This window comes from Periplaneta americana, chromosome 11 (genome assembly GCF_040183065.1).
Source record: "Periplaneta americana isolate PAMFEO1 chromosome 11, P.americana_PAMFEO1_priV1, whole genome shotgun sequence".
Classification (NCBI taxonomy): domain Eukaryota; kingdom Metazoa; phylum Arthropoda; class Insecta; order Blattodea; family Blattidae; genus Periplaneta; species Periplaneta americana.
In genome coordinates, this window is record NC_091127.1 from 21,692,321 (window position 1) to 21,707,521 (window position 15,201).

Sequence of the window (15,201 nt, forward strand, 5' to 3'; positions counted from 1 at the left end):
GGGATATTTGTTTTGTTATATTGGTTAGTGATAAAGTCTCTACTTCTTGATCAATTATTTTACAAACTGGAAGGTGCTAATAACATAGATAAATATATTACATTTTTAGCGAAATTATTTAAGACTTCAATAAAGTACAATTACGTCTCTAAAAATCTAAATTTAAAGTGTTGCTGTTATTCGTATGAGCTGCCGATCTTTTAGTAGAAGTTCCTTGTTTGCTTCACTCTTGTAGTCTTGTCAGCTGTTCTGTTGTTTAGGTGTTTGTTTATGTCAAAATAGGTACGATAAACCTCTGTCAAATTGCGGAGGCTGCCGACGTTAAAGTCGTGCAAGTTTATTGCTGAGGGTTTCGAATTTTTTCTCAATTTGATTGTCCACAACAGTGTTTTTTGTGTGGTTTATAAGGTAAAGATAAATAATTTTATAGTGATTGACATTACATGTCTTAAACTGTTGTACCGTAGTTCTAAGGAAAATTAAACTCTTTCATTGCACATGGATTCCCGAGAGCTTATTTTTGTAATGCTGGGTGTAAACAATATAGAAAAACAATCACGACATGCTTCATCCATGTTTTATTTATAGACTGCATTCTTCACATGAAACATTGGGTTCTCAGTTTAAATAGCAGTACATTTATTGCTCGTAAAGAGTAGGAATTTAGTAATTATGCCCAAAATCGTGATAACAATTAATTTAATATGTCCCTTATAAATATCAGTAATTATCTTATTTTTATGTGTCATAATGACCTATAAATTTGCTTTGAATTTAAATACATATGTAGATAATTTAATTTTAACCAAATAATGATTATGCTTCATTTCACAATATTCTACTAATAATAAAAATTAATACTGCTCTTGTGCATACCAAGCGCAATGTTCCGACGTGAGTAAATTATGTTATTTGATCTATTGCAAATAATACTATTCAGTGCATTATTTTTGTATGGTTTTAGAGAATGGTATAGTTCTGATATTACTGCTGCTTTTTCATTTTAACACTAATGTTTCTTAATTCTTTTTCGTGTATATTCTTATCGAGTTCCCTCATAACCTAACTGCAATATCTCGATTTGAAACATGATAAAACAATAGAACAGAATTAAAGTTAGGTTATCATACCTCAGCACTTGAGCCCCAATGGATCCTTGGAGATGTGCTCTGTTTCTGATTTATTATTAATATCTTTCGATGTTACAAGACACTACATTCATATATTATGTGAAAGGCACTCTGTTACAAAACCGTATGCAGCACAACACTTTTAAATTTGACAAAGTGTTAGTGATCATAAATTTAATTAGAGTGTAGGCTAAATTCAATAAAAGTGACTGACCCTTTAGTGATTACTACTTTTACATAAAACCATTATCAGACAACCCTGAAACTTTAATCGGTTTTAGAAGTTTACTCACCATCGCTCTTGGTGTCATTCTTTGGTTTCTTACATTGTTAAATTTCTTAATGTGCAATGTACCACGAATAATCCTAGCACAATCTTGAAGTAAGTCTCTTTCAAGGCCAACATCTGCAGAGCGATTTTCTTAGGCTGTGCACTTACCGAACGCAATACGTTATGTGATGTGTGCAGCAAGGTGGTATGAGGCAAAGGGTTGCTTTGTACAAACTGTAAGCTGCAATCTCTTTCGCGATTCTACCAGTTAAACCAGCTGATTCCAGCAACAAATGCTAAATTATTAAAATTCTAAAGAAAGTTGATTTTGGGCTAAATTATAACACGTGAATTTAAACATTTCTACTTACTTTATTCAATAAAATAGTGTTACGTTCATGATTTTACTATTACTGAAACTGGACATAGCTTTATAATTTTGCATATTAAAACATACATAGATATATTTCTAATATATTTCAACGAGTTAGAAAACATTGACTTCTTAACAAATCAGAAGAGAGACAAATACGGTACAAATTATAACGAATTTTAAAGACTTCATTACCATTGAATATAGATCGGTAATCACATTAAATTTCTCGCAATGTCTTCTCAGCACACACGTACGCATGTGCAAGGAGCCACTCAGGTTCCACAATGTATTTCTTTGGAAAACTGCTATTATTTCTTCATTAGACTTTTTCTGTCATTTTAATAAACTAAGTACTTACTGCTACGAACTATACAAGTTTATCCAAACAATTGATATTGTGTTGGGTTACTAATTCCACAATTTGGGACATCTGGCCGACTAGGATCCAGAATACAAAGCAGAGGTTTAACTTAAAAATAAAATACAATATGATTTGCGGAGAGAATACAGAACAATGATAAATTTAAAAATAAAATACAGTTTGATTTCGGAGAAACATGAGATGAAAGTACAATGAAGAGTAATGAAATGAAATAAGAAAGGTAAAAAAAAAAAAAAGATAATGAAGATGCAAAGATCGACGAATTGCTTCCACTATGTGGTACACTTACGTAAGGTAACGTTTGTTGCTTTTATGACGTAATGTCCGTCATTGTCCACATCGCAAATTCCGTGTTATGCACGAACATTTGAGTAGGGGTGATGTGGAGTGAGTCAGTTTCTCGGCATTCTCGGTGAGGCAGGAGGGGGAAGAAAGAGAATTATGCTGACATAAGTTACAGCTATGTTGAAAAACATTGCTCCACATAATCTGCACTCCATGGACAATCGCAGTTTTTCCACTCACTGCTATACACTTAACATAACGAAGTCTTTTCTTTTCACGCTTCTTCTCACAATAAAATAAACTACAATGTCTTTATTGGTTCCATTATGGTACTAATGTTTTTGCAATAGTTAGTATACTGTGCACGATGAAAAGAAAACTCTACAGGACCTGCACAGCGACTAATCCATAGACCCATTTTTTTTTTCCTTGTCAGTATCAAATGGACCTGCCTGGTTTACTAAGCATAATGTTATGACTGGCCAAATAGCTAAAGATGACAGTACATGTCTTTCAATCATCCATTTACCGTTTATCACTAGGGACCGGATTTTTATGTAATTACATATTATATTCCTTTTAACGTAACCGTATATAAATAACAAATCTTTACGAATCCTGTAATTACCATTAATATATTAAACTTTGATACTACATATTTTTACATAGTTACCCCACATTACATATTATGGCTTGGTATTACATAAATCTACATATTTAGGGGTTTTATTCATTTTTACTTCTCTAAAAGGGGGAAAAAAAACTTCTGCTGGGGAAGTTTACAATTTGAAATACACAGATTTAAAAAGTATTTTTACCTACCCAAGAAAGGATATATTATTTCGGGACGAAACATAACATTCTTAGTTCCAGGAAGTAACAGAGGCACTCACCCCATACCACCCACTGTAAATATGAGTGAACAAAAGGCAACCTCATACAACTACCTGGTATTGTAAAAATCACTCAGAAAGTAGCGTTATCTTCATGTGGTGGAGTGGGACAAGGACGACATAATTTGTCTCGAACTATAATTTTTCTGCACACATCTTAACAAGCCGTTCCCATGCAATTTGCAACCTTACCCACCCTCTTCCTAATCCTTCCAGGGAAAACCTGTGTCAAGTCTGGCATGAGCTGCAATAAAGTAGCCTATTTTTGAAAAGAAGCTGAAGTAAAGGAACAAACTGGAAAGATGTTGAAAGATTAAAATAAATAGCTTTTCAAGTTATTGCTTGACCTCTTTACTTTAAGTTTAGTAAACCTATATGGAAATGGGATTTTCCGAGCAACTAGAAAGTATGGTTCTCGGCTGGAATAATCCTACCCTTCTGAATGAGACAGGAATGTCACTTTTCAAACAACAATTTGTAAATGCCTATAGTTTGAGGTTTTAGTAGGTATTTTTTCTTACAGGGAGCAGATAATGCATGTGTCCCACATCTCCTCTTATTTTCTCCTAATCCAGTAAAGCGAAACAGTGCTTGCAGTACTGTTGTGTCATTCATTTCACTCAGTTCTCTAGTTTTAGTACTTACAGTATAAAGTGCAAGTGAGTTTACCTACTGCTTTTAACTAACTAAAATGGCCCCTTTATCTTCACTTCAACCCTAACGACAAAAAATCATGAATTGCGATGGACAAAGCTTTCACTACAGATGGAAAAGTGGTAATGTGTTAAGTGTGCGGTAAAAAAGTCGGGTGTGCTATGAAATAACAACTGGAGAGTCTTACCTATCCTATACCTGCCAGATATTGATATTAAATATTTTCATGATTTTACATAAAAATCTGGTCTCTATTTATCACATTCACTAAGTTTGTGGAGTAGATCTGTAATTTTTCTAAATAGGTTTATATTATTCTGTTCATTTAGGATGGCCACAGGAAATTCTGCGAACGAAGTGTACAATTCGACAGTGTCAAGGCTGAGTAACATAAGACTGGAAGATAATGCTCAGAACCAAAATGCCGAGCAGTTCCTAGCTCTGGACACGGTTCCACAGAACATGCTACCATCCAACGCACCCAATAACCACCAAGGTCACTTGCATGCCACAGGCCTGGAGAGGGACAGCGGTGGTTACTCTCACTCCAGTCGACGGCAGGGAAGCAACAGCTCTACCAGTTCCACTGGCTCGACGCAGAGTCATCCAGTGTATAACTGGCAGGCCACCAAAACCACCGTCAAGGAGCGCTTTGCTTTCATGTTCAACAATGAGATTTTGTGTGATGTCCATTTCATCGTCGGCCGAGATATTCAGCAGCAACGCATCCCAGCACATAAGTTTGTGCTATCAGTTGGCAGTGCTGTATTTGACGCTATGTTTAATGGCACACTGGCCACCAGAGCAGATGAAATTGAGCTTCCTGATGTTGAACCAGCAGCATTTCTGGCTCTGTTGAGGTAATAAGTTAAAACACATTAGCTTTCTGTGTTAGGGACTAACACTGTTTTGATAAACATTTGGACATTGTAAGCCCAGTCGATTGGGTTATAAAATGAATTGAATTGAAGAGCCAGAGATGGGAGAACTTTAAAGGTACGTGAAAACACATCCTTGCAAGGGAGTTGGGGCTATGAAAAAAAAAATGAATAGGTGAGCTCCAAGCTTGTTGACCATTTGTCTCACTTCGGGTTTCACTGCTCCACTGAAGGAGCTTTAGAAAATTTCGAAGGAGAAATCCGAAAATGGACGTGACTTATTAGCTATAACATAGGTGGAGGGGAGGAGACGCACAATGAGCTGACAAAGAGATGAGTGGTTAAAGTTTAGGCGACAAAATAGCAATAGCCAATTGGCTCTTTGGTGATTCGAAAGGAGAATACCAGAGTCTTTATGGAGAGGGGGATTTAGGTCCGTGGCCCATTTCTTTTAGGACTCATCCTGACATTCGTCTTAATGTGTTAGGAAAACCACGGAAAAACCGATAATTGACAATTGCAGGAAATATATATATAAATAGTACAGCGGAGTCCGTATAGGCCAGTTTCTGTTGGATGGTTTTCCATTTCTCTGCGGACTAAAGCAAAGAGATGCACTATCACCTTTACTTTTTAACTTTGCTCTAGAATATGCCATTAGGAAAGTCCAGGATAACAGAGAGGGTTTGGAATTGAATGGGTTACATCAGCTGCTTGTTCATGCGGATGACGTGAATATGTTAGGAGAAAATCCACAAACTATTAGGGAAAACACGGAAATTTTACTTGAAGTAAAGAAATAGGTTTGGAAGTAAATCCCGAAAAGACAAATTATATGATTAAGTTATGTCTCGTGACTAGAATATTGTACGAAATGGAAATATAAAAATTGGAAATTTATCCGTTGAAGAGGCGGAAAAATTCAAATATCTTGGAGCAACACTAACAAATATAAATGATATATAGAAGGAAATTAAACACAGAATAAATATGGGAAATGCGTGTTATTCAGTTGAGAAGCTTTTGTCATCCAGTCTGCTCTCAAAAAAGCTGAAAGTTAGAATTTATAGAACAGTTATATTACCGGTTGTTCCACAGTCTAGTACACACAGTCACGAAGCTTGAATTTTGAGGATGCTAGGAACAATAGACTGTGCTGGTACTATTTTGCATTGTCTGTAATGAGGCAATAGTAGCGATCCTAATGGTTAGCAACTATCTATGGATGCATATTTACTACGTATTGAGCTTCGTGATTGTATACTAGACTGTGGTTGTTCTGTATGGTTGTGAAACTTGGACTCTCACTTTGAGAGAGGAACATAGGTTAAGGGTGTTTGAGAATAAGGTGCTTAGGAAATTATTTGGGCTTGAGAGGGATGAAGTTACAGGAGAATGGAGAAAGTTACACAACACAGAACTGCACGCATTGTATTCTTCACCTGACATAATTAGGAACATTAAATCCAGACATTTGAGATAAGCAGGGTATTTAGCACGTATGGGCGAATCCAGAAATGCATATAGAGTGTTAGTTGGGAGGCAAAAAGACCTTTGGGAAGTCCGAGACGTAGATGGGAGGATATTAAAATGGATTTGAGGGAGGTGGGATATAATGGTAGAGACTGGATTAATCTTGCTCAGGATAGGTACCGATACCAGACTTATGTGAGGTTGGCAATGAACCTCCAGGTTCCCTAAAAGCCATAAATAATGCTGACCGTGAAACAAATTCAAAGTGGGAGAAGTTTCTGCACGATCTAAATTTTCATATCAGTTATTGCAAAAATTTATACTTTTCACTGGATATATTTGTCTTTCGAAACATCTACAAAGAATGGAAATTTTAACGTCTCCAAATGGCACACAATTAGCCATACAAATATTTGCATTGCTGATACTCTGCTAGAGATGTAGTTTCAAATTCCAGCAGGTGTAAGTTTCTAGCTATCCAAAGCACTATTTTTTAAATAATTTTAACACAACTATGATGTTGTTGTTGTTTTCTAATGCCAGGCGTTTGACAATAAAGTCATTTGACCTCTTGCACTCCAATATTTTTCAAAGATATTATCATGGCCAGCCACTGAAGCACAGATTTTGAGGTGTTCCGAATCCATTTCTTGGTTTGAGTTGCACAATGGGCAGTTAGGGGACTGATATATTCCAATTCTATGCAGGTGTTTGGCCAAACAATCATGGCCTGTTGCCAATCTAAATGCAGCTACAGACGATTTTCGTGGTAAATCGGGAATTAACTGTGGATTTTGATGCAGAGAGTTCCATTTTTTTCCCTTGAGATTGTGTTATCAAATTTTGTTTGTTGAAGTCAAAGTATGTAGATTTAATAAATCTTTTCACAGAGTAATACGTAGATTTAGTAACAGGTCTGGAAGTAGCAGTGCTGCCCTTATATACAACTATGATGTATATGACTTGACCACACAGGTTTCTCTACTCAGACGAAGTGCAGATTGGACCGGAGACTGTGATGACAACTCTGTATACGGCCAAGAAATATGCAGTGCCAGCTCTAGAGAAGCACTGTGTGGACTTCCTCAAAAGCAACTTGGGCAGTGACAATGCGTTCATGCTGCTCACACAGGCTCGGCTGTTTGATGAGCCACAGCTCGCTGCCTTGTGCCTCGAGATGATTGATAAGAACACCACAGAGGCCCTTGCAGCAGATGGCTTTACAGATATAGATCTTGATACACTTAACGCTGTGCTAGAGAGGGACACGCTCAGGATACGCGAAGCTAAACTCTTCCAAGCAGTAGTCAGGTATGAGCAAATCGTTTTGGGTGCGTTATGTTGGTATATCATTTTCTATTGTTAACTAAGCTTTATTTCCAAAGGTCTTTGTAGGATGTCGTTCTGTATACAATACCACATGGAACACAACTGAATGATTAGAAATGACTGAACCATTTACTTTTTTATATTTCCGTAACACGGGGTGATCCAATAAAAATTTTCAGTTTTCTAAGCATTAACCTAAGGTTACATCTTAGCGAAGCACCAATTTAATTTTATAATCTTCTATTTCTCAGAATCCTATTTGCCGAATGTAAATATCCTCTCTTGTTGTCAACTTCATTTTTTAAAACTTTTATTGTTGATCGGTGGGATTTAATTGACTATTACACGATTAGACGAAATAAAATACTCAAATACAATAAAATGTTAAATGACTTACTAATTATCTTATGTATGTATTATAGGTAGTACCATCTTATCATTACAAATATTCCGCCACATGGCAGTAGTGTGTTTTGATTAGCTGTTCTTTTGTTATTAGTTGTGTCATTATACAATCTTCATTGAACTCTCTGCACGATTACTAATCAAGAAGAGTTTGTTGATTCAGTTTCATTTTTATTAAACAGTTGCATTCCACTTCAATTATTCAATATATTGGTTCGTAGTGTTTTTCGTTCCCATGGTGTCACTATAGTAAGCCTACTATTAAATGAATCAAAGTACAGAAAAACGCTACAAACTTATACACCAATCCAATATATTAAACAATCTTTGATCTGTGACTATCCATATTCTCATACCTGAGCATAACTATGTTCTTTTCTGCTAAGGCACAAATAACCTATCTTTCTTCATAGTTTATACTCTTTCATGAGCCTACATGACACACCGGCACAACTAGTAACCATATAGCTAGGCAATGTCCTCCTGTTTTTATGCAAGACATAAAATCAATTATAGTACCTTTAATTCACTTACGTTACCTTGACTGTGGTCTGTGGTTTGTGTCCAGATGGTCGGAAGCAGAGTGCAGCAGACAGCAACTGCCTACCACCCCTGAGAACAAGCGCTCTGTTCTCGGGAGAGCTCTATCCTTGGTTCGATTCCCTCTCATGTCAGTGGAAGAGTTTGCAGTCGGAGCTGCACAATCGGGTCTCCTGAGTGACAGAGAAGTTGTGTCACTCTTCCTGTACTTCACAGTAAACCCTAAGCCAGCTGTGGGCTTCCTGGAGGTTCCTCGCTGCTGCATGACAGGCAAGGAGCAGACTGTCAACAGGTTTCAGCAGATCGAGAGCCGATGGGGTTACAGTGGAACCAGCGACCGCATAAGGTGCTTCATATCAACTAATTAAATCTATCCTTTGATTTTCATAGAGATTATATTTTTCTCCTGACAAGATTATAACCTAAGCTATATTCAGGCTTTATTTCTAATACCAGACAGATATAACGATGGAATTTTTATATGGAATTAGCAAGATGACAATATTAGATGCAAAGTTAAATATTAAGTAAGGGAAATGAATAGTAATGTCACGTCCAAAGAAACTTACATACGGGCTATTCCATCTCAAATCGACCGAAATACAGAGAAAATTGACCTTGCAATTTTTAAATACAATGAAACTTTTTCTGTCCGTAGACAACTGTGATACAATGCTTTGTGCAAAGTTTGAGGCATCAGAACTTCATAGTGTTTAAAGGTAAAAGGTAAAGGTAAAGATATCCCCGTAACATACCATGAAGGCACTTGGGGGGCATGGAGGTAGAGCCCCATGCTTTCCATGACCTCGGCACTAGAATGAGGTGGTGTGGTCGGCACCACGCTCTGACCGCCTTTTACCCCCGGGAAAGACCCAGTACTCAATTTTATAGGAGGCTGAGTGAACCTCGGGGCCGTTCTGAAAGTTTGGCAACGAGAAAAAATCCTGTCACCACCTGGGATCGAACCCCGGACCTTTCAGTCCGTAGCCAGCTGCTCTACCAACTGAGCTACCCGGCCGCTCATAATGTTTAAATTAATAATATTTAAATTTATCGTATTTTCATAAAATTAGCAACTTTAAACTGTTGTGGCTCCGAAACCCTTTCACCCAATGATCAAGATCATGGTTTATTTTGATGCTGAAAAGTTAAAGTTTATATTGACATGTAAACAGTTTTTCTTACTTTTTATGGAAATGGAGAAATTTAGATTTTTCTTCATTAAGACGCCTTTGCCCACGAAAAAATATTTTTAAAATATATGGTTAGATTCCGCATTGAAAGTACAAATAAACACATATTTTTTACTGGTGCAACGTTGATAAGAAAGTATTGAAAAATCAAATAAAGAAAATAAATAGTACGCGCATGAGCTAACCAGCTGACTGTGAGGCGGGAGCTAGCCGAGGGAAGCAAGGCCAGGAGACAGACACGTGATGTTTCGTCTAGTAGCACATAGCTGGGCTAGCTTTATCACAGGTTTTCATAAACACAGGAGTAAAATGACGCCCAACGCTCGTTTATCTTCATCTCTCGGCCAGTGCGTGCGGTACTGCGCCGTTCAAGTCCAGGCATGTGAAAATAATTTATTTAATACCCCCGAAACTTATTGCCGTGACACTAAGAAAACAATGCCGAATCCCTCTTAATAATGCAAGGTTTTTTCTCAATATTTTTTTACATTTTTACAAATGGGCAAAAAGCCTAAAAGTAAGTAAAATCAGATTATCTGTCTCTCTGTATACAATAAAAATAAGGATTACTTCTTATCATAACCTACCAAATGTCAGCTTCAAAATAAGCTCTCGTTCAATGTTCTGCAGTAAATGGTTCCAGAGTTCTGAGCGCTGAAAGAGGCTTGTTTTTATAAAATACGCTAAATTTGTCGCTCAACAATGAACACCGTTTGACTTTCGATAGTATATTTTTGAAAATGCACTCTCCTCAGCACCTTGTATAAATAGGAAAAAAATTAGAGTATAAAAAATGCGAGGTTTTTTACTGATCGATTTCATACGGAATAGCCCATACACTGTATTATCGCTTTACCATGAAATCATGACGCATATTTTGCTATCTTTCAGTAGCTCAAAAACTTTCTTGCATTAAAATTGCTCTGTCATCTTACAGAAAACATCGCACAGTATGTTGGGATTGAAACTTGAAAGTAGTAGTGACCTCAGTATCTTCAGTTTTCATGAAATTAAATAGATGGTAATCTGTGGGTACCAAATTTGGACTGTATATCGAGTTGGGCAGGAATTTCTATTCATTATCGTAGTTTTTCCCTGTTCAGAAATGTGCAGTGGTGGACCATTTATCATTTTGATTATTTTTTTCTTCTCCGGACACTTATCATGCAGCACTATGAAACTATTTACATAGAAATCAAAGATGCTCAAAAGGGACAAGTTTTCCTTCTGGATGCTGGAACAAAGGTCTATTGCATACATGGGCATCGTGCCTCACTTGAGAATTAGTGCCTCACTGACCTTCACAGAGCTTATCGCTCTGAGTGACATCCCTGTTCCTCCCTCACGCAGCTCCTAGGCGTGGGTAGGTTCTATATCAGTTTCATAAGCAATATCAGTGATGGCATAATGGCATTATCAAAGCAGTGTACGCATTAGAAAACGATTATTTCATGAGAAATGGGAGGAAGAGTTTTTTTGCTGTTTAGAAGGGGAGAACATATGATGTATGTTATGCTCGAAAATCCTATTAGAGAGCATGCTGAATTAGAAGGTAAGACAAATTAAATGTTATTTTTCGTACTATTCCAAAGAAAATTTATGATCTTAACATTTGCATAGTATATTAAATACGACATTATACCTCAAACTCGCTGCATTAAAAGGTACGAGGAATTAAATGTTGTTTGTACGTATTACTTCCAAAAGAAATTTATAAAAAAAAAACAAATATCAAATGTGCGTAGAAAAGAAATATGATTTTCTGAAATTATTTTAGGTCGAGAAGGTGCAAATCTATTAAGTAATCTTGATAAATGCCAGAATATTCAAGAAAATAAACGTAGACAACGTGATGGAATATTATTGGCTAGTTACGCAATTTCTCGCCTGTGATTTAAGTAAATTCAATGATGGAGAAATAGTAAAGAGGTTTATGATTAAAGCTGCCGAATTAATTTGCCAAATTGAATAAAAGTTTTCGAGTCTCTCACGTTAACCAGGCGCTTTCCTAATAATTCGCCACTGACCGCCTTAGCGATTACGATAAGGTGACGCAGGTCACAGCAGTTTATATTTCCCATCCTACTCTGCAGTCTCCTCTCCTAGTAAACAAACTATTTCAAATCGAGTGCCTCACGTAACCGAAAATTGTGCCCATGTATGGTCTATTGCAAGATGATTTTTGATTTGGAAAGATAGCAAAAATGTGTTAGCAGCATGAGGGCTTAAAGAAACAGAGAAAGATAAGAAGTTTCATAACATGTTCTTCGGAATCTCTTTGATAGCATTAGTAATATAGCCTACCTAAGGCTTCTGCTGAGATTTCAGTTAATTTAATTTTGAAAATAAACTTGTGAATTTAGTCCAAGACTGAAAATAATAGTAATATTGAGGTGATAGAATGTGTCTCAAAAAGGCAAATATTTAACACTAATTTAATTTTTCAAATATATTTACAAAATACAGCTGTATTATTTTCTGTTACTAATATATGATCTGTTACACAGATTCATTGTGGATCGACGCATCTTCGTAGTTGGCTTTGGCCTGTATGGATCAATACATGGTCCAACTGAATACGATGTTAACTTGCAAGTGATACACACAGCATCTGGGAAAGTATGTGGCTCCAACAACACGAGTTTCAGTTGTGATGGCTCTAATTACACCTTCCGAGTAATGTTCAAGGAACCCGTAGAGATTCATCCAAATACAAGCTACACAGCATCTGCTACTCTCAAGGTTAGAAACTTTTCTTAATTTATCTTAAATTATACCAGCACAAAAAAAAATAAAAATTCAAGTCTTATTTTCTTTCTGGTCCCCCCCCCCCCCCAATACTCTGGATCAATCACTTATCAACTGTAAGCCCAGAACAGTTTGCCTTTTCCCAAAGTGACATGTCTGGAACTAGTATGTGATTATTTTCAAAAACATGAGTGAGAATTTCCATAATCCTAAAAGAAAATTTATATTTATACTGTTTTCGCTGTAACAAAAATCCTAATGTAAACCTAAGCACGTTGCTGTCATACCCGTGATTGGCTCCCAGTCGAAACACTCACATGACGCAGGAAAATATAGTTCGTATTTGGAAACCACAATCTTGTATTATTTGAAAATAAAACATTGAATTCTAGTTGTTAAATACAATGAAACATTTAACTTTACTCATATGTAAAACACTATGTAAAAGAAAAGCTACTTTTATATTTTGTTATGTACTATGAACGCGGATGAATACCAACAGTAATACCGAGGTAGTCTGTTCTTGTAACAAGCTAGCGTCACTTGAGCTCGTAGTTGTTCACGTAAGCACGTGGTACTGAAGTATGGCTTTTGGATCCTCAACTGTCCATTGTGAAGACATAAGACTTAAAAATAATTTAATTACAATAATTATAAAATAAATGTTTCCTAAGCAAACGAATGCATAGTAGTGAGGTTAGACCTATTTCACGAGTAACGGAAAATGTTTAACATGAAACAGAATGTACAACAATAGGTGAGAACACGTACTGAGAATCTATGGCGCCAAACAACGGCCAATTAAGCCTCACTTCAGTCACGTGCTGTTGTTTACATTAGGATTTTTCTTACAGCGAAAAGATTATAGATGTCCAGATACCTTGTACTAGGAATTTCTCATAAAATTTGGAACAAAAGATTTAATCCACGAGTTGCCCTTGGTGAAGTGGTTACAATTCTTACTATTAGACCGGGGGTTATGACTTTAAATGAGGTGAAAAAAATAAACACAGTATTTTGCAAAGGAAAAAAATCCGTGATTTTCATATTATTGCTTTACAGCACATAAAAAGGCATGTTAGGAACCAGGCTACTGAATCTTGATCTACTTTAACCCCTTCAGGCCTAATCTACATTATAGTGTACATTGTTTCTTTTTTTTTTCTTTTTTGGAATGTCTTCGATACTTTTAAATATTTTGAAAAAATTCGATGTGATAGAAATAGAGAATATTATTTTTTAAACATTTCTATACCTGAATTAAAAATAAAATTTTAGGACCCCAGGGGTCAAAATTAACCCCAAATTTTGATTTTCTGTGAAGACTTGATTTGGGTCCACACCTGTGGAGTAATGGTCAGCGCGTCTGGCCGCAAAACCAGGTGGCCCGGGTTCGAATCCCAGTCGGGGCAAGTTACCTGGTTGAGGTTTTTTCCGGGGTTTTCCCTCAACCCAATACGTGCAAATGCTGAGTAACTTTCGGTGCTGAACCCCGGACTCATTTCACCGGCATTATCACCTTCATATCATTCAGATGCTTAATAACCTAGATGTTGATACAGCGTCGTAAAAAACCCAATTAAAAAAAAAAGACTTGATTTGGGAATTTTGGATCCCCAGAATGATTATGTGACCAGTTTTTTTTTTTCATTTTTTTTTATATAAATTCAGGACTGAAGGGGTTAAAATCGCAAGTCTTGGGAAGAATTTACAACATAATGTATTACTTGTAATAATTAAAGAGCGAACAAGATTTCTTTAAGGCATTGCAAAGCAAGGTGTATACAGTTATGAAATAGTGAGACGAAACTAGTCAACTGAGATCACATTTTCGTAAATTTCATAGGCCCGGTTTCTTCAACCTTTGTTAAAATGCACCTAACATAGCGTCAATTAACTGGAAGTTAAAAGTATGAATTGCTGTTAAAAATATTGCGTTTCCTCCACTTTACATTTCACATTTTAACATTCTGTTTGTTAACTCTCTGTTAGGACCAGAGATTCTAGAGTTTAACCATAACCTATAACCAAGTATAGACTCACTTCTATTTTCTGAACTCTGACAATTGCGATTCTCGCTTGTTTCTGTTGTTTGATTCAGAGAGGATAGAAGTCTTTCTATTCTCTCAGGTTTGATTTCTGCTTCTTTCCTCGTCTGTATCACAATAGCGTGGAGCGGCGTATTGGTATTGCTGTTATGAAATGGAAAACACTGGAACAAATAGAAATCGTGGGACTAATTTCTCTTCGTTCGAAAGAAACCTTCTGCTGGAAATTATTTCTCAGTATAAACCAATTAATGAGAATAAACAAACAAACGGATCTACGAGTAAGTTGAAAGCGAAAAGTGAGGCTTGGCAGAAAATAGCCTATACCTTTGTATGAACTTCTGGTCTGTCAAATCACAGAAATCATCCGCTCTGTTTATGTATTCATGGATATCATTTTCTAAATAATCCAGATATATAAGTTCAGCATCTAACGCACCAGCCATATTGGATACTTCTATGCTAACAGATTGATTTAACTGCATGAAATTGGGCAGTTAAATTAACATAGGTTTTAACAGCCTGTTACTACTAATAGTAGTTGAAGAAATGCTTCAACTGTTAAGTTTACAGTTAAAATGGAATAACACATTGTT

At 36.3% G+C, this 15,201-nt stretch overlaps 1 protein-coding gene across 3 annotated transcripts in view; it reads left to right on the forward strand.

Annotated features, from left to right (window-relative positions):
• Positions 1–15,201, forward strand: part of LOC138708874 (BTB/POZ domain-containing protein 1-like) — a 15,863-nt gene continuing 662 nt past the window's right edge. Inside the window, exons 1-5 of one of the 3 annotated variants that reach the window (XM_069839146.1) lie at positions 1–73; positions 4,321–4,851; positions 7,318–7,653; positions 8,645–8,962; positions 12,317–12,551. In XM_069839146.1, the coding sequence (XP_069695247.1) occupies positions 4,322–4,851; positions 7,318–7,653; positions 8,645–8,962; positions 12,317–12,551 (1,419 nt within the window). In that variant the 5' untranslated portion in view covers positions 1–73; position 4,321. Of the gene's footprint in view, positions 74–108; positions 409–4,320; positions 4,852–7,317; positions 7,654–8,644; positions 8,963–12,316; positions 12,552–15,201 lie in introns of those variants that run through there. The other 2 variants (XM_069839147.1, XM_069839145.1) reach the window with 2 other exon arrangements.